General features: G+C 33.7%; 2 protein-coding genes across 3 annotated transcripts; one reads left to right on the top strand and one right to left on the bottom strand.

Annotated features, from left to right (window-relative positions):
* Positions 1 to 455: 455 nt before the first annotated feature.
* Positions 456 to 4,890, top strand: LOC143596770 (cysteine and histidine-rich domain-containing protein RAR1-like). Of its 2 annotated transcripts, none has more exons than XM_077075457.1 (5): positions 456 to 561; positions 3,116 to 3,198; positions 3,318 to 3,472; positions 4,301 to 4,530; positions 4,630 to 4,890. In XM_077075457.1, the coding sequence occupies exons 1-5, from the start codon at positions 532 to 534 to the stop codon at positions 4,723 to 4,725; spliced, it is 594 nt and encodes a 197-aa protein (XP_076931572.1). In that variant the 5' UTR covers positions 456 to 531; the 3' UTR covers positions 4,726 to 4,890. The 2 variants fall into 2 exon arrangements, with proteins under 2 accessions (XP_076931572.1, XP_076931573.1); XM_077075458.1 differs by lacking the exon at positions 456 to 561 and adding an exon at positions 2,927 to 3,027.
* Positions 4,891 to 13,019: 8,129 nt separating this feature from the next.
* On the bottom strand, positions 13,020 to 14,462 carry LOC143596768 (protein PSK SIMULATOR 1-like). The gene has a single exon (XM_077075456.1). It carries the CDS (start codon positions 14,400 to 14,402, stop codon positions 13,020 to 13,022), a length of 1,383 nt encoding a protein of 460 aa, XP_076931571.1. The 5' UTR covers positions 14,403 to 14,462.
* Positions 14,463 to 20,834: the final 6,372 nt, after the last annotated feature.

Here is a 20,834-nt window from a genome sequence, read left to right as displayed (position 1 = left end):
AGAACCAAAACTGATCGTAACATGGTAAGAAATCGGTTTCAATCCAAACTTAAACCAGCAATTAACTGATTTTTACTTTTGTTGACCAAACCGAACCGGTTTCAACCCAAACCAGTTTTGAGTTTTAAACCGGTTTGTGCACCTCTAGTCGAGTTGGGTTCGTGTATTAACAAGATAGAGGTGGAACCGGTTCCAACAAGTCCAGATTCGATTTCTTTAAGAAACTGAAACATGATTCATATCGACAAGCCGACGAGCCAGGTACACGGGGTTAGATCCGGAACCATGTTAATTTTCCCAATACCAAAGTTTGGGCCATCATCATCATGTTCGAGCCCAAATTATTAATAAAATTACAATTACAATTACAAGAAATAAATAAATATACGAGTCAGTCGTACACCGGAGTCAATCAACTTCCGGTGCTACTAGAAGCGTCCATCGAATCAAATCAAAGCAAAGCAATGGCGAATCAGCTTCGATGTCAGAGGATTGGCTGCAACGCTACGTTTACCGAAGACGATAATCCTGATGACTCCTGCACGTATCACGAATCGGTTAGTCACTCTCACTTTTCTCAGTTAATTATTTAATTGATTAACAGATCGTTCGTTATCATCATGTTGATATGTATTGAGCTATTTTTGAGTACATTAGTAACTGATTGCATGGTTTATTTTAGGTTAACAGGTGTTTTTCTATTGAGCTATTGTTATTGTTAGAGTGCATTACTAATTGATTGCATAATTTTAGGTTCACAGGCTTATCTATTGAGCTATTGCTGAGGACATTAGTATTAGTAAATGATTAAATAAAATTTAGGTTAATAGGTGTTTTTGTATCTATCTATTGTTAAGAGTACATTAGTAATTGATTGCATAATTTTAGGTTAACTGATTTATCTATTGAGCTATTGTTTAATACGTTAGTAATTGATTGCATAATTTATTTTATTTTAGGTTAACATGTGTATCTATTGAGCTATTGTTGAGTACATTAGTAATTGATTGCATAATTTACTTTAGTTTAACAAGTGTTTTTGTATTGAGCTATTGTTGAGCACATTAGTACTTGATTTCATAATTTTAGGTTAACAGGTGTTTTTCTATTGAGCTACTATTGAGCACATTAGTAATTGACTAATTGCATAATTTATTTTTGGTTAACATGTGTATCTATTGAGCTATTATTGAGTACATTAGTAATTGATTGCATAATTTACTTTAGTTTAAAGTGTTTTTGTATTGAGCTATTGTTGAGCACATTAGTACTTGATTTCATAATTTTAGGTTAACAGGTGTTTTTCTATTGAGCTACTGTTGAGTACATCAGTAATTTATTGCATAATTTATTTTCGGTTAACAGGTGTTTTTGAATTGAGCTTGTTAGAGTACATTAATAATTGATTGCATAATTTATTTTAGATTAACAGGTGTTTTTCTATTGAGCTATTGTTGAGTACATTAGTAATTGATTGCATAATATATTTTAGGTTAACATGTGTGTTTCTATTGAGCTATTGTTAGAGTACATTAGTAATTGATTTCATAATTTAGGATAATGATTGCTAGAGATTAGGGATGAGATAGGTACTGTCATACTGAAAACCAGTTAAAGTGTAAAACCATATGTCGTATAGATTTTTTGGTTCTGTATTGATTGGTGCTGGTACCATTGAAAATACTGAAACAGAACGGGACCGATGCTGAAAATATGAATAAACAAATATTGGTACTTATTGTGTTTGGTCGGTATCAGTACCATTAAAATACAGAAACAGAATGGTACCGATACTGAAAACATGAAAAAACAAAATACCAGTACCGATTGTGTTTGGTCGGTATCGGCACCATTGAGAATACTGAAACAGAATGGTACCGATACCGAAAACATAAAAAACAAATACCAGTACGGATACTGAAAAGTGAAAAAACAAAGACTGGTACCAATTGTGTTTGGTCGGGACCAGTACCACCGAAATGCCGAAACAAAATGGTACGGATACCAAAAACATGAATAAACAAATACTGTCACCGATTGTATTTGGCCGTATTCGGTAAAAATAAGCTCATCTCTGCTAGAGGTTCTAATCTTGTTTCTAGTTATGTTGGATTACCGAGATATAGAGGAGTTTGGAAATTTAGCTCGTGATTTGGACGCTTGTGTTATACAATTTAAACTTATGATTTAAACTTATACAGAGTTTATGTAGTCAAACATAGGGATGAGATCGGCACCATAACGAAAATCAGTAAACACTAAAACCATATATCGAATAACTTACTGATTATTTAGTTTCGGTACCAATACCGAAAACATGAATAAACAAATACCAGCACCTGTTCGGTACAGTACCAGTATTTGGTAAAGAAACTCATCCCTGCTACTCTTCTAGAGATTCTAATCTGGTTTCTAGTCATGTCGAATTACCGAGATATAGAGGATTTTGGAAATTTTAAGCCTCGATTTGGATGTTTGCGTTATACGATTTAAACTTACACAGAGTATATGTTGTTGAACATGATTTGAGGAAATCTCAATTTCAGCCATGGCACTATAACAGTCTAGAAAGTAGCAAAATGACTTCAAATTTTATTGAAAATGCCCTAAGTTATACCACTTAAACTATAGCAAGCACTGTAAGAAATTTATTAGGTCAATGGATCAATATATCTCTAAGAAGATGAAAGGAAAAAGCATGAATATACATGAGGAATTATTACTTAGCTTACCATTTTATGCGAATGTAATATCTTATATGTATTGTTGATTTGTTCTTACAAAGCTAGGAAGTTTTTATGTTTATGTTCTTTCTTAACGCAAAACTATACAGTGAAACTTGTTAGTTATACACTTATTGATCATTAACCATTATTTTGATACAATCTTGTCATTTAAGTAATTAACTGTAATTGTATTTCTGTTATCATAGCTTCTGTTGCTGAATTTGTTTCTCAGCTTTCTAATTCGTTTGTTTTGTGTTTATGGGCCATACTTACTGACTGGACATCTTTAATTCTTCAGGGAGTAAGTTTCCATCATCTTTCTGCTTTAATGTTATTTTTTAATGTCTTTATTTTATCCTATACACAAATGTTAACTACTTGTCTTTCAGCCTTTTTTTCATGATGGAATGAAAGAGTGGAGTTGTTGCAAGAAAAGGAGTCATGATTTCAGTATATTTCTTGAAATTCCCGGGTGCGTTTTTTGCAATGCTGTTTATTTTTAATCATACTGTTTTGTGTATTGTATGTGTATTGTTGCATTACACGTTGTTAACTATGTCTGTTAATCACTAGTTTTTTTTCTCATTGAAGATGCAAGACAGGTAAACACACAACTGAAAAGCCGGTGCTAGCAAAGGCTCCTGCTGCTCCGAAGCCAGCAATCAAATCATCAGCTCCAGCGACTAATGTGTCAGCTAAAGAAGCTTGTCCTAGATGCCGCCAAGGATTCTTTTGTTCTGACCATGGTTTGAATCAAAACTTACTCAATTTACTCAACTTGGTTTATTCTACACGTGGCAACTTTGACCCATTGTTCAAAAAATGTGTTCATTTGGGTACAAATAAACATTCGATGGGTCAACATGGGTCACCTTAAATTAGTCAATAGGTCAATATGGATTACCTTAAATTAGTCAACGGGCCAAATTAAACGGATAATTGTCATAAAACTTTTAACTTAAGAAAGGTCAAAATGGGTTAGCTGTTTAGCACCACTAATGACCTTCGTTTGTCTTCGCTTGCGACCACCACCAGTATCGCCCCTGCCGCCAACGACATTTCACCACGGCACCATCACTGCCACTTCCACCGGTGGGGTGGGGGTGGGTATTTTTTTCCAAAACAACTCATTTCAACCCAGGAGTCGGAGTGGGTTGGGCACCCTTTTTTTTTTTAATCTACGACTTAGCTTAACTTTGGTATGAGTGGGGTGAAGTGGGTACCTTTATTTCTAAAACGACTCATTTTAACCTGAGGTAGGGTGGGGTGGGGTGGGGTTTTTTTTGAAAACAACTCATTTTAACCCGATGTGGGAGTAGGTGGGTGATTCTAAACTGCAGCATCTTAATCCGGGGGTAAGTAGGTAATTTTTTTCTTAAACTACTCATTTTAACCTGATTCCATTTTGGCTAAACCTGTTTTGACCCGAACTGATTTTACTTAAAATCGTGTTCCAACCCTAACCCGTAAACCGAACCTGCCCGACCCGTTTGCCAGGCCTAGTTGTTATTCAAAATTTATCTTGAAAGTTAACCTGTTTAGCTGTTAAAATATTAATCTTTTACTTATATTAGGCTCACAGGTTAAGGATACGAATTCAAAACCTTCATATCAAGTTGAGGAAGGCAATTCAGATCCGCAGGAAAGTGTGAAGCCGCCTCCGGTAAAGAAAATTGTAGACGTAAACCAGCCCCAAATTTGCAAAAACAAGGGGTGCGGTCAAACTTTCAAAGAAATCGATAATCATGACACTGCTTGCGCTCACCATCCCGGTCCCGCTGTTTTCCATGATCGTATGAGAGGGGTAAGATTTTAGCATTTCTTTGTGGTGGTTTTAACATTATTTTCGTATGTTCTGTTACCTTTTTAACATAACTTATTTGTGACCATGTATACGGTGCAGTGGAAATGCTGCGACATTCACGTGAAGGAGTTTGATGAGTTCATGGCCATTCCACCGTGCACTAAGGGATGGCATAATGTCGATGCAGCTCCCTAACGAGCACATTTTATGTATTTAATCCACTACTTAAACCGGTTGTTATTCTGGTTTAGAACGAGTTACTTGTTTCATTGGTATTGAGGTGAACCTCTGGTCTTACTTCCGAGCTTTACATATGACATCTTTTATTGATATTGAGGTGAACCTTTGTTCGTTCTTCCTTCCAAAACGGACTTTATATACGATGATTGCAATAAGTTGGCTTTATCTAAGCCGCATTATTACTTCTCTAAGTTGCAAGATAGAAAACAAAGAAGATGTATAATACATGCTTATAAAATGTTATATGCATAAAATAGTATTAACTATTAAGTTATGAGGTAGAAATCCTAGTGTTTATAAACTAAGTGGAATATGTATCTATTGATGTAGCATGCATTGAGATTATTATGCATGACCCTTGACTTTATGTTATAAAAAAGAATATTGTTAACTGTTTAAAAAAATAAAAAAAATTAGTACAAAGTTTTGGTTTATTGATACTTTTGTGAACTTAAAAATAAGAACTTTGATGTTTTTGTTATATCTTTTTTTTAGCAAAAAATAAATAAAAAAAAGATGATAATACAGTGAGAATGTCGCCCTAGAACACTTAGGATTATATGAGCCTTATGAAAAGGAAAGAAAATAATAGTTTACATATAATTGCTATCAGCTAATATTGCTTTAATTAAGTTCTATATAAAATATATAGATTCTCTCTAATTTATATATATAAAAAATACACCAAATTAAAACCCATTCCTTTCATTATAAATATATGCAGAAGTCTGTTAGGTTAAACATTACGTAGAAAGAATTCAAACAAAACCATTCACGTGTGTGTCGAGGTAAATAAATATTACAACTTAGTTCTGTTCGTTTTTTGATTATTGATCGTATTAATAGTTTTTTGTTTTGAATATATGATCAAGTTGTAGAAGCTTAAACTGTGTGATGTTATTCTGGTTTAGAACGAGTAACTTGTTTCATCGGTATTGTGGTGAACCTTTGTTCTTTCTTAGTTTATATGACCGGGCCAAAATGGACTTTATATATGATGATTGCAATAAGTTGGTTTTATACTTTTATGTTACTGGCTTTATCACTAAAACAAAAAAAGATGTATAATACATGCTGAGCAGATGCTATAGCTATATGCATTAATTAGTATAACTTATAAGGTAAAAACCATGCAAACTATGTGATCCTTAAGAGTAGATAATACATGTAAGATGCAACGTAAGGCTATTGGCTGAACTCGAAATAAAGCTCTAAACGAGCCGAGGCCGAGTTGGAAAATTTCTCAAGAGCCCAACTCGAACTTTAGAAATAAAGCTCTAAACGAGCCGAGACCGACTTTGAAAATTTTCTCATGAACCTAGCTTGAGTGTTAGAGATTTAAGCTCTAAACGACCCGAGCTTGAGCCTATTTAAGTAAAAAAGCAAGCCGACTTTGAGCGCGAGCTAAGCTCGGTTTTTTTCACCCCTAGTTGGCATTGATGGCTTGATGCTTTGGTGCGGGTTCGCGTCATTATAACTAAGGCTTAAGCGATATTAAATAACTTACGAGTTTATTGGATCAATTTTCTTTCAATTATCCTTTTTGAGAGGCATTATAGACTCGAACATTGGGCTAAGTTATATACTATAATTTTATTTATAAACTTATAAACTTATAAATAACTTAAATACCACATAACTTTGAAAAAATACGAAGGTTTTTGCGATTTTATTTTTGGTCTATCCACGTGACAGTTATGTTTGGAAACAAAAAAAACTGATAATTACAATTGGTTTCCAAAGTTTTTCACAAGATAATTATTCATTATATTAGGCCATTAATGAAAAGGAAAGAAAATAATACATCATATATTATTGCTATAAGGTAATATTGCTTCAATTAAGTTCTATGTAAAATATATAGATTCTCTCTATTTTATTTTATATATATAAAAGATACACCAACTTAAAACCCATTCCTTTCATTATAAATATATAATGCAGAATTCTATTAGATTAAACATTACGTAGAAAGAATTCAAAGCCAATCCCGTGTGTGTCAAGGTAAATAAATATTACAACTTTAGTTCTGTTCGTTTTTTAATTAGTGATCGTATTGATAGTTTTTTGTTATGAATATATGATGAAGTTGTAGAAGCTTAAACTGTGTGATGTTTGTCAATGAATCAATGATGTTTGGGTTTTCGAGTTTTTTGATTTGATTGTTTTCGCCTTTTCGGTTAAATTTTTGTTATCAAAATGATCGTATTAAATTGTTGTTATAACACAACCTTGTCAAATTCGTTACACATTATACTATGATTTAATACTTAATAACCGTAGGTACTTGTTCTTTCAAACTAACATTAGTCTCACATAGTTATTAATGATTTCAAGCTCTTTGTCTAAAGTTCGAGCTCCGCTTATGAGTTGTTTTTAAGGCTTGAGTACGGCTTGCTTATTATTTATTAATTAATTTATATATGTTTTCAATTATTTTTATATGTTGAGAAAAATCTTAAACGAGTCTAAGGTCAGCTTGAGCTCGATTGTGCAGCGTGAAATTTATTGACTCGTTTGAACCCATATTGTTTATGTAATGACTTATTTGATTGTGATTTTGAAGAAAGATGAATATCATAGAGGACAACGACACGCTTGTTGAGTATTTAACGTTGGTATGTTTTAAACATTTGATGTAGTTTTGTTACTGTTTGTAAGATTTATAAATGTAACTTTTTATTATTTAAATTTAATGCCGTTTTATTTTTTTATTCAGGTAGAATGTCTTATTAAAACGTGTAATATGTTATGCATGAATAAAAATATACCGTAGCTCGGTTAAAAAAAGAAGCAGACATAGAAACAAGGTTTACAAGTCTCGGTAATGTTTTCTTATATTCTTAATAGTGTGTTCGTCACTTTATAATTAAAATAGTAAAGTGCCAAAATGATAGACATAAATGATAGACATAAATCAAGATGACGATGACGAGGCAAAATTCGATTTACTAACCGGGTCTATATTTTAGTTAAGGGGTGTTCGGATTCCTTATTTTACCTCAATTAAGTTAATAAGTTACAAAAGTGTAACTTATAGAATTTTTCCTCTCACGATATAAGCAATCCAAACACCTTATAACTTTTCAAAAAGTTAATAAGTTATAAGTTGGTGAAAATTAACAATCCCAAACACCCCCTTGGGGGGGTGGGTAAAATCTGATTTTATTTATTTTTGTTTATTGCTTTTATTTTATTTGAAGTGTAAATAATAATAAAATAAACAAATAAGTAAAAAAAGACATAAATGATCCTGGGTTAACGTTAAAAAACTAACGGAGTTAGTGATTTGGTTGTAATTGAGAAGGAGTGTGAAACCTTAATGATATCTAATTGCATAAAATAAACTTTTTAAACGAAAATCGCACAATTGATCACAACACAAGGACGATTTTAGCAATTTATTATAATTAAAAATATGTAAATCTTTCAGTGTGGCAAAAGCTTGAGGAGCAAAATTCGAAATTTTTCAAGGGTTATTATGAATATCTTGATAAACAAGTAGAGTTGAAGCATAAGCATCCCACCACTGGAAGCACTTCAGTTCCATTTGTTAATGGGACTCATCTTTCTACATGTAAGATATTCTAACACTTGTAACGGTTAGAGTAGGTTTTGAGCTAAAATCGAAATTCTTTTTTTTTTTTAAGTTTTAGATAACTGTTCGATTTTAGATATTTTTCTTAAAAAATTTAGCTAAATAATTTTATTAATTAATGATTAATTAATTATTATAATTATAATTATAATTAATAATATTAGTTTTGGATCCGCTTTAATTGTTTCCATTCCTGCTAATTATTTTTATTTCAGAAAATATTATCTGGAATGGAAAATTTATAAGTTATTCCATTGCTCATATATATATTTTTTTATTTATTTGACAGTGAATCAAAACTCTTCATGTTATGGAGCATCTACCTCACAAGCTATGAACCCAAACTCTTCACGTTATGCATCGTCTACCTCACAAGCTATTAATCAAAACTCTACACGTTATGCACCGTCTATCTCACAGGCTATTAATCAAAATTCTTCACGTTATGCACCGTCTACCTCACATGCTATTAATCAAAACTCTACACGTTATGCACCGTCTATCTCACAGGCTGCGAATCAAAACTCTTCATGTCTACCTCACAAGTTATTAATCAAACCTCCTCATGTTATGCACCATCTACCTCCCAAGCTATTAATCAAACCTCTTCACGTTATGCACTGTCTACCTCGCAAGTTATGTTTCAAAACTCTTCATGTTATGCACCATCTACCTCACAAGTTATGTTTCAAAACTCTTCATGTTATGCACCATCTACCTCACAAGCTATAAACATAGAGAATATGCATCCATCAGTAATTGACAAACTACCATGCGGACTCGCTAATGGTGGGCCGCTACTTCACCCAAGCATGCAATCTAGCATTGATATGTCACCAATCCCACAAATGAATCAGAATTCAAGTGGGAATTGTGAATGGAATGAATGACGAATGTGCGTTTATGTACAATCCTGCAAATAATGTTCCTTTCTTTGTTGGTGAATAATCTAACCCGAAGCCCGTGAATGACCCGATCGTTGAACCCGGTTCATCTTCGTCTAGGTTTCCTAGAAGCATCAGCTTGTCGGATTTAACAGATGATTTCTCTATTGGTTCAGGTTCTATCTCTTTCTCTGATATGTGTAAAATCGACGGTTTAGCTTTATGTTTTTGTAAAAAATGAACTTTTTGTTCGGTTTAGGTTTTGCATATAATAAAATACCAACAAAAACCGAACTTGTGGTCTTTCATTTATTGTTTTGTATTTTAAGTGATTCATAAGAACTTAATAAGTAGTGTAACCCAAATATTTTAGCCCAAATGTATATAATCAATTAATTGTTAACTAACAAAAAGATTTAGGCCCACATTCATTATTTTGGGTATTTTTTTTGTCAGCCCAAAATTTTCAAGCCGAAGTGGCAAATATTGAGACCAAACCCAAATGGAGAAACGAAAGGTTTCAAAAATCGAAAACCATAATATCAGTTTTGGTTTGGTTTGAGCTTAAAATCGACCCATGCATACTCCTACTTGTTATTGTTGGGTCACGAGTCGAAACGTGCCAAGTCAACCAGAAACACTATTTGTCCAATTTTCCGTTTTTTATAGATAAAAGATGTGTTCAATATAACTACCTTAATAATCTAAGTTTTTCTTACATTTTTTTTATCTTTTTGCATAAAATGGCTAATTCGACCCATTCATAAGTAAATGGGTCGAAATTACCAAATATTAGTTGTCTGTTTTGATCCATTATTTGACCCAACTCAAACTGAATTTTAAATCATATGTATTTTGTTTTAGATTTATTGGACAGTTATTCCGGAAAGCTGGCAGCAGATGTAGGATTATTGAATCCTCATGGTGAAGAAGACTTTCAAGGTATGATTTTTTAATAAAATTTGAAAAAGTTATTTATTTATTTAAATCATGAAAAATGATATATGTGAGGTGATAATAAATGGTTGGACGCAATTCAGTTATTTGTATGCTTAATTTATTTAAAATTTAACATATATTAGTTTGAACATAAATTGCTTGAAATATTATTAGGCTCTATAAGATCAGTGAAAATGCATTTTCTTTTTCTTAATATGCTGATTATATACTTGATGTGAAGCAGGTGGCATTTGGGATGGAATCAACTTTTGATGAATAATTCGTGCATTTTAAGTAACCAGGTATGACAGTGGATATTTGTTTTACTGACAGTCTCTTTTCTTATAAAGTTTGGCGAATTGCTATTTTTAGGATTTTGCTTTATTTAATTTTGGTTATGGTATAAATTAGAGCAATTTTTATGAAAGTTTATGATTATTATTTGAAATTTAACAACCATTTTCGTTTAATATGTGCCAGTTGGGCTGGGCTCTGGGCCCACCTACTCACCAGCCCATCTCACTAGGATTTTATGATTTCAGATTTGCATTATCATCAAATTTGTTATATATATATTTTTATAAAATTAACAATAAAAGAGATCGAATTAAGTAGCTTGCTAGCAGCAATGGAGCAGGTTGTCGATCACGACTTTACCGACTAGGTAACATATGCTAGAATGTTTGCTTATTCGACGAACCGATTTCTACAAGACTATAAACTTCAGCTTCATGCGTATAATAGTTTTATTTGTGAAACGTGACAATTCAAAATTGTTTGAAAGTGTTGGTAAATGAGTGACGGATTTGAATGAAAATATTTAAATTATATTACTTATATTCATTTTGAAGAAGAAATATTGTTGTTTCATTCATTTTGATGAATGCTACATAATTAAATTAATTATAAAACAAGTTAATAAAATGTCACTGGACCATTGTATTTTTATTAAGTTTTTGGAAATTCATTACAGCCTATTTTGACTGGAATAGTACTTAATAAATTAACAGTTAATTCAACAGAAGTGAAAAAAGTATCAAATTCTTTTAAAAAATAAAATATAAAACGTGTTTTTTAAATCCATGATAAATATTAAACAAAACTTATTGATACTTCAATCTACTAACCTTAGTTTCTTAAGAAAAAAAAAATACATATTTTTTTAGTATAAAGAATCAAGATAGGTTAGATGATAAATTATTTTTTTTATAATCGCGTGGTACCAAATACCAATTACCAAATCAAAAAGATTTTATTCATCATTATATTAACCATGATGAGGGCCCACTAGACAGGCATGGTGCCATGGCCTGCCTAACATAATAAGCCCATGACGAGTTTTGTTCGTTTTGCTGCTACAAACTTTAAATAATTTTTTTTAATGACTATCAAACACCCAATAATAATATTTCTTTACCGGAAGCTCGTCCTCGAGTTATATAAGAATCAAAAAGGGGTAGCGGCGCAGCTTGTTGCCCGCTTGCCTTCTGTTTCGATGTAATCCAATACATTTTTGTACCTTTATTTCACATAATTAATAATAAGAATCAAGTCTGAGCCGGACCAGATCATATGTTTTTTGAGCCTGAGCTTAAGATGATCTGACTTGACACGTGACCAACACTAATCTCTCATCATATATTGACAGAAAAATGTTGAGTTCATAAAGAATAGTGAACCTAATGCGTCAACAAAGCGTTGTAGGTGAGAGAAAAACTCCCAAGTTAAACGTGCGTTGATGCAATAGTCCCAGAAAGGATGACCTAGAATAATATGTTAACTACATTGCATTCAAATTGCAATATGCTTAAGATTTATTTAAAAAAGAAGATGGTATTTATACCCTTTAATCTAAATGCTCGTGCACAAGTATATGCTATATGTACAAGTTTAACCAATTTGCGAAGAAGATAAAATCAAAGAAAGAGCATGAAGTACACGTATTTATATTGTTCTCTTGTTTTTAACTTTTAAACATTATGTATTATCACAATTCTCTCAGTTATCATATTCGATTTACAACATATAACTGTGTTATATGATTCTCGAAGTAGCGAAACTTTTATTTCTCTCAGTTAGCACAATAAACCTCATGGAAACCGACCAAATTCACGCAGGCCCGCGTCTCAATGCCCGTGATCGACGACAACGCTTGGGTTTTACCAAAAGCGCAAGTTTACTGACCGACACCCCCCCCCAAATTGGCCATTGATCCACCTCAATTTTATTTTATTTTTTTTTCGTTTTTTAGCTCCGGTACCGTAACACAAATAATCAAAACCGACCAATTTCATGCCGAATTATTGCCTCAATGTCCGAGACCGACAACACTTGGGAACCGTCGGGGTTTGCCGACCAAATAAACATCGTTTAAAATATTTTGATTTTTATACTTTAATTTAACAAATTAATTTTTTGGGTTTTAACGCTCAAATTTTACCAATGGTGTGTATACCGTAACGAACGTATTGGATACCGACCAAATACGTGTCGACCCACCGTAGTAGCACTAGGGTTAGATCGACACTTGGATTTCAACCCTAGTAATTTGCGAGCTGCCACGACGTATTACGCCGGGTGAAAAGTATCAAAAAGACAAAACTACATAATAAACTACATAATAATATAATATTATATAAAAACTATAACTCAAAAACAATAAACTTTTACAAACACAAAGTATTCTAATATACAGATCATCATGTTAGTGAGCCAAAACACAAATCTTTCATGGTATCTAAATTTGGTTCAGCTCAATTACTCTACATACTAATCTATATCATCCAAAAATAATCAAATTCAAAAGTTATTAAAAAAAAACATCTTTCTTAACTGATATTCTTCTGCACATTTTTGAAATTGCCACAACTTAACAAGGCTTTAGCATTCATTTCTCTTTCAAATCTCCAAATGTAATTCAACCCGACCAAGAGCTTGGTTATCGCGGCCTCGGTCTTCTGTTGATCCGCAAAGAAAAGCGTTTGCAACAAGAGAACACCCGTTTTCGGCATCAGTTTTTGATGCTCAAAACTCCTTTCACTTTGCCATTTCATCATATTATGAGCCAATGGTGACAACCACCCTAATATTTTCCCTAAAGCCGCCTTCCACTCGCTAGCCAGAACCGGATCACTAGCTGAAAACCCGATTCCTTTCAACCGACACCTTAACGAGACACGAATGCTACTAGGCAACATTGAATAAATGTCGTCACGCGCGTCTAGACCAACTAGTTGAGGTGACCTTATCATTTTTTCCGCGACAATGATCAAATTGGCGTAATGTAGAGCGAGTGCAGCCGCGCCTAAACTTGTCGATGACGGTTTTAATATCTTCGAGTTTATATCGAAAAACCCGTGTGACATATGGTTTTTTTCTTGATGTTTTGCACTTTTGGCTAATGGACCCGATACGAAGTTGAACGAATTTAACGTGTCGACCGATGGGTAAACCGTGGCCGAAGCCGAAAGGCTTCTAGGCAGTGAAGCAGGGTACCCATGATTAATATTAAACATGAGTTTAATTCTTGAAAGAATTGTGAATATTGATTTTACTAACAAAGATGTGACATTGTCATAACTTTTATTCCATAGAGACTTGTCTTTTAAACATTTAATCTCATGTTTTTGCCAATGTAACTTTTGTTGCAAATCAATAATCTTTTGTTGCTTCAAAGTGTAGTCACTTTTGTGATTCACAACTTTTTTTAAGTTGTTTTCGACAACGGTTAATCCTTCGATCGCTTGATGAAGCGCGGAAGTAGCCGTGACATACCGGTCCATCTTCTTATTTCGGGCTTCCATTTCTTTCCAGCCCAAAACCCAATTATGCGGGTCCCGCCCCGTGTTGGCGAACCCGTCGAGTAACGACTCGAAGGACCGCAAATGCGAGTCTTCGCACCTTTTGCTTAGCCGGGCGACCGATTTCGACACCACGACGAGGTTTTCGACCATTTCCGCACACGCGAGGCTTAAAAGAAACGTGTCGTCGGTCGAGACAATTTTTCGGACGCCTTCTAAAGTTATCGACTCGTTGCGAAGACGGGCCATGTTTTTTTCGGACAGAAGTTGCCACATGTGGGTGAGTTTGGGCATGATCCCCGCGACCTCGAACGCCAAAACGCCGAGTCTAGATCGCTTAACCGGATGAACCGAGTCGAAACTATGTGTGATGGAATGCTTGACTTTGTTGAGCCATGTTTCAATGCCCATATTTTGGTTTAGATGGTAACACAAAGAAGAGTTTTGATGAAATATTTGAAGACTAAATAATGGTTTGGTTTGGTTTAATTTTGGTGGTTGATGAAATAAATGCAATAAGGTTTGATGTGTGTGATTGAATTTAAAGATTGAATGTTGATGGGCTCATGTGAAGTGTGAGGATATGCATTATATTGCCTTTGATTTAAACTTGAGAGAAATGAAAGCCACATGCAATGAGAGGGGTCAATTTAATACTTTTTCAAGTCAAAATAATCATTTCTATATTTTTAGCCTTTTTAAATATATTTTTTAATATTTTTTTATTAATCTACTCCCTCGTGTCTCTTGGTTGTCATTTTTTGACTTGGGGTGATAAGAGTATTTTAAGAAAGTATAATGAATAATTAAAGCTTAGTTTAATGATAAACGGTGATTTCATTTGTATTCATGAGATTTGTTTTGTTTCAATGTGATTTGTTTTGTCAATTAGCAAAAGCTAGTTAAATGTATTTGGTTGTGAATTATAAATTTTAAAATTAGTTTGGTGATGGTGACTGTGATCAGGATTTAGGATAAAGATGCTAAGAGGTTACGAGAGATTACTTACCAATATTTGATTTATTTATATTTCTGTATAAATCTTATTTAAAATCAAGTCAGTTAGTAAATTTTATTGGAAACCTAGTCGGGTCAAACATAATATACTTTATTTCTTTCTTTATATAAGCTTCCATGTTTCATAACGTTCAATTTTACAACGACGATGTGATATTTTTCATAATTTCTGAATATACTGGCGCAAGGTGTTATTTATCTATGTTTCGATCACTTACGTTTTCATATGTTTCGATCACCTACTAAGTCATACTATGAAGCTATGGGAAAGAGTGGTTGAGGTTAGACTTAGACGAGAAACTCAGGTTACGGTCAACCAATTTGGCTTCATGCCGGGGCGTTCCACCACAGAGGCAATACACCTTATAAGAAGATTAATGGAAAAGTATACGGAGAAGAAGCGTGATCTACATATGGTGTTTATTGACCTAGAAAAGGCCTACGACAGTGTGCCACGACAGGTGCTCTGGGAGTGCTTGGAGGGTAGAAGAGTGCCCAGGAAATACATAGAGATAATTATGGATATGTATACCAGGAGTGAAACAAGTGTCCGTGCGCCAGTGGGGGATACTGATTTCTTTCCTGTAGAGGTAGGTCTTCACCAGGGGTCAGCGTTGAGCCCGTTTCTTTTTGCAGTAGTCTTGGATGAGTTGTCAAAGTCGATTCAGGGGACTCTCCCGTGGTGCATGATGTTCGCAGACGATATTGTGTTACTTGCTGAGAAAAAACAAGATCTAAACATGAGGCTTGAGGAGTGGCGAACAACCTTAGAGACAAAAGGTTTAAAGATTAGCCGATCTAAGACGGAGTACCTCCACTGTGATTTTGGTGGGATAAACGACAATGAAGACGCACAGATCACAATTGAAGGGCAGGTGGTCCCGCAGGTAACGAAGTTCAAGTATTTAGGATCATTTGTACAGAGCGATGGGGAATTAGACAGTTATGTGACCCACCGAGTTCAGGTAGGACGGTGTAGATGGAAAGCAGCCACAGGTATATTGTGCGACAAGAGTTTCCCGACTAAACTAAAGGGAAAATTCTATAGGGTGGCAGTTAGACCTGCAATGCTATATGGAACAGATTGTTGGGCCATCAAGAAGGCACAAGTGCGGAAGATGGAGGTAGCAGAAATGAGAATGCTACGTTGGATGTGTGGGCACACAAGGCTAGACCGAATAAGAAACGTTGTGTTTCGCGAGAGATTAGGGGTGGCGAACATAGCAGACAAGATAAGAGAGTGGAGATTGAGATGGTTTGGACATGTAAAGAGAAGACAGACGACGAATCCTGTTAGATCCGTAGAAAACATTACTACAGAGAGGAGGAGGGGTAGAGGACGACCGAAATTGACTTGGGATGAGAGGATTAGGCATGATTTGATAGACCTAAACCTCTCCGAGGACATGGTTGAGGATAGGAATTCGTGGAGAAGTAGAATTAAAGTTAAGGATTTTTAGAGAGATTTGAATACCTTAGGGCTTAGACTTAACTTATTTAGGTCACATACCATAATGGTATTTCCCTTACATATATTATTATTATTATAATTATTATTAGCTTTTATATAGCTGTTAAACTGTGATCTTATTATTAATATTATTATAATTAGTAGTAGTTTTTATATAACTGTTAAACTTTGATTTCCTTTATTTTGCTTCATACACATGTACTTAGAGCCGAGGGTCTCTCTGGAAGCCACCTCTTTATTCATTTGGATAGAGGTACGGTGTGCCTACATCCCACCCTCCCCAGACCCTACTTATAGCTTTGCTGTCGATGGGATTTTACTGGGCATGATTGATTGATTGATTTTCATATGCATTTTTTTATCTGTGCTTCAATGTTTAAAACCGAACTACCACAACGCCATTTAGATTATGCTAATTTTATAATAAAAAATAAAATAAAATTATTGGCCCTTAAAGTTTAGATCTCCCTTAAAATGTGGGAGGGACTTGAAATTTTACCAGCCAATTGGCATTGAAGTTTGGCTTTTAGCAATTGCCTTCCAAAAACAGTATTCATGATTCATCATCATTATTCATGCCCATAAAAACCTACACAAAATAATTCACCTTACACACTCTCACCTTTTATACTTCACTTATTGCCATGTTGTCTAGCTAGTTTTTGAATGTCTTAATTAGTTAGAACCCCAAGTGTTTAAAAAGATTGTGATCATTATTTTGATAGTCAATAAGACTAATTATAAAAATGTTTCCATAACGGAGGAGAGAGTTGTCACGTGGTGTGTTCAGGATGGAGTGGGAACACCATCCCAGCCGATTCAGCACTTATATGCCTCAAATAAAAAGCTCCTGACCAGCATGGCTACGCCGAAATATAGGAATAACCTGGAAGGAATTTCCGGGATGGAGATGAATTGAGTGGGAACACCACCCCGCCTGAATTGGTCCTAAAACGAGATGTTTGGGGCAGTGAAACCACTCCCACCACCCTAATTTCACCGTTTTTTCTTTATTCTTTTGGGTTCACTGAAAATCAGCTGGTTAATTTATATTCACTATTTAAACTTCTAATTGATCTAACACCATCGATGGTTTCATTATAAACAACCTGGCCGATCTGTTTGATTCCGTTTTCACAACACTTCTAATAGTCATAGGTATGCTTATTGTCCAATGAATACTAAGCAATGGTTGGTTCATATGACAACATCCAAATGACTTAATTTAAATTCCAGTTGTGATTTGTTGGGTGCTTTACTCCTTTTGTTGGATTTGTTTCTATAAAATATATGTATAAAATCAAAGAATAAAGTACAATTTAGTAGTAAAGTGTAACTTGTGAGAGTGTGCGTGGGGATCATCATTTATCAATAGAATGAGAAAGATGGGGGTTAATGTAGACAAAATAATTAAAGTAGAGGGGCTGTTAAGATCATGGTACCCTTGAATAATATAACCTTAAAACTTTACATTAATCTTTTACCACTTGCCAAAATTGCCCCCCAATCCATTGGCAACATGTCGGTAAAATGAAAGGCAACCTTCTTTCATGTGACCACATCAAACGTATCTGTAGAATTAATATAAAACTATTGTTATTTATTTAATATTCAGACATGCAGCGTTAAAATCCATGTAGGCAGTTGATATCTCATCTCAAGAAGGCTCAATCGGATATTAAAAGTAATTCAAAGTATCGTGTCATTGACACGTTGGTGAGAGTGAAACTTTAACTAGCCCACCTTTTCACAAGGTTGTAACGGTGAACTAAAAAAATAATATACAAAAAAAGTTAAAAAGAAAACTAAATAAAATTGGTGATTGGTTAAAGTGTTGGACCTCATCTCATATTTAACATTTATCCCATTAAGGGCTTGGCGGAGACACCCTTACCCCCCCCCCCTTCTCCCGAACCCACATGTTGGCTACCATGTAGCAATGTTTGGTGTCGGGCAAGCTGAGGTGTCGAATTTGACGTCAGGCATTCACACTCATTACGTATAGCCTCATAACAAAATGTAGGTTTTTGAAAACGCGTAGAAGCATTTCATTTTGTATCTCGATTCAAATATAGCTTCTATGTTTGTTGTAACGTTTGATGTGGTATGTGTTAGTATTTTTATTTTTGTTGTATTATTGTTTTAATTGTTACTACTGTATTACTTATTTATTTACTTTCTTACGACTTGTTTGCAATAGTGGTTTAACTCATGAACATAGAAACACAAAGTAAAAGGCACGAATCATATCTTTTGTCAATCATCATGTAATTTAACACTTTCATGCCAGTGGACTACTTGATGGGACCAAAGGTTAATATAAAAACATATACAATAGTATATATCTATTACATTATTATGAACCGTAGTATGTTTTAGGGATAAAGTTGAAAAATATAAAGAGAAATTACTATTTTCGTCCCGATGCATGGTTTATCATTATTTTCACATATTAGGCCAGTTCATTCAAGTCGCGTCACTACTTATGCAATAAGAAATTTCGCTATCTTATGACAGTTAAAGTTATTGTCTTTTATCTATAAAACATAAAGGAGTAACAAATAGAGATAAAATTTTAGCCTTTAAGAGTAATATATTTGTGTCACGTTTGCATAAAAGGAATCGAAACTTTGCATCCCACCAAACGATTTAATCTTGTAAAATGAACTCTGTTTGTATTCCCAACCTTTCACAAGGATATACTCGTCGCTTATGTAAGATTGACCACAGTCAAAAGCTATTTATTCGATGAAGATATCAAATTTCAATATAAAGAGACCCGATACAATGATATATGATAAACTACAGAACCTACATTGGATCAAGATACATGAATCATGATCAAAGACAAAATCATGAGTTTTATTGGATTAACTAAACTGATGATCTTCTTAGGATATATTGATTTCTAGTCTCGAATTTATACTTATGATTTCTAGTCTCGAATTTATACTTATGTATTGTGTAATATAGTATGAATACTAATACATGTGTAGAATATGAATACAAACTTTATATAAAAAAATAATTAGATTTTAATAATCCTATCTTAGAAAGTAGCTGTCACCGATCCCAACTTTCACACCATTTGTTCCATTGGACATCCGTTAAAAAAACTTAACGACGTTAAGTTTTTTCCAAATTTCAAACTGATATTTTAGGGCTTTTGATCGGAATGAGGATACGAGTCGATTGATGTAAAACTTACCTCAAAACGGTGCTTACGCAGCTTGATTTTTGTTAATTAAAAGTTTAAACACCGGAATTGAAGCATCCTTTAGTCGTTCGGACCACCGTTTTGAGGTAAGTTTTACATCAATCGACTCGTATCCTTATTCCGATCAAAAGCCCTAAAATATCATTTTGAAATTTGGAAAAAGCTTAACGTCGTTAAGTTTTTTTAACGGAGGTCCAATGAAAGTTGGAACCGATGAAAACTATTAGTTAAGATTATTATCGGCCAACTACATTAAGTTGGGATTAATAAAATCCAATTTGCCAAAAAAAATTTATAAATTTGATTTGGATGTTTCATAATAATTTAACATTCTCTTTGTAAATCGTAAAGTGTGATAGTTATATATTCTTTTGAACAAGTTAAAAAATAGTTATATTTTAGTACTAAATAAGTAGAAGGCTTGCATTTGGAAACAAGTGGTTGAAAAACGTGAAAGTAGGCGTAGGCAATGGGATTTTGTAAGATCTCAATTAAATTGAATTAATCGACAAGTAGAAGCTTCAAACCACTCTTGGAGACTCAAATTTGCCTCCTTTTCTTGATTTCACAACTATGAATCCACTTAAAATCTTTTTTTTTTAATTAAGAAAAAAAAGAGAGAAAAATTTGGTATGGCACGTTTAGATATATTCTAAGTTCTTGTTTAAGAAAAGCTATTTTTTTTAAAACAAAATTTAGTCTTGATTTTTGAAGTATTAGCTACTTTGAGCAGCCTTAGAAACAAAAGCAACATTTTATAAAAGAAAGGAAATTGTTATTTTTACCCATGTGTTTTTACTCATTTAACTCTTTTAATTTAAAAAGAAATCTTTTGACATTTCAATCCGTTAGATTTTCTACTGTATTGTGTTTGGGGTTATTGAAGTCAATTTACGCATAATGAATATCAATTAAACGGTGTTACTAATTTACATAACTAGTTCTTATGATTAAAATGACTTAAATATAGTGTGAGAGGTTGTAATAGTTACAAAATTCGAATATCAAATGGTTGGAAATTGGAATGTAAGAATATTTATTTTTGGGCTGAAATAGTTAAATGTTTACTTTTATTTTATAAAATCCATTGATTTCCAATGGCAGGTATTAACACACCTTCTTGACCCATTGATTCCGC

Source organism: Bidens hawaiensis, unplaced genomic scaffold (assembly GCF_021521415.1).
Source record: "Bidens hawaiensis isolate Kalapana, Puna unplaced genomic scaffold, B.hawaiensis_p1.1 tig00046993_1, whole genome shotgun sequence".
NCBI classification, from domain to species: Eukaryota; Viridiplantae; Streptophyta; class Magnoliopsida; order Asterales; family Asteraceae; genus Bidens; species Bidens hawaiensis.
The sequence above is the reverse complement of the archived record's forward strand: the minus strand, read 5'-3'. Positions and strand labels throughout refer to the sequence as shown.

Coding starts and splice junctions, on each gene's coding strand:
- LOC143596770 (XM_077075457.1), top strand. CDS start 532: ATGACTCCTGCACGTATCACGAATCGGTTA. Junction 3,199..3,317: donor ATATTTCTTGAAATTCCCGG/GTGCGTTTTTTG, acceptor TTCTCATTGAAG/ATGCAAGACAGGTAAACACA. Junction 4,531..4,629: donor TCCATGATCGTATGAGAGGG/GTAAGATTTTAG, acceptor TATACGGTGCAG/TGGAAATGCTGCGACATTCA.
- LOC143596768 (XM_077075456.1), bottom strand. CDS start 14,402: ATGGGCATTGAAACATGGCTCAACAAAGTCAAGCATTCCATCACACAT.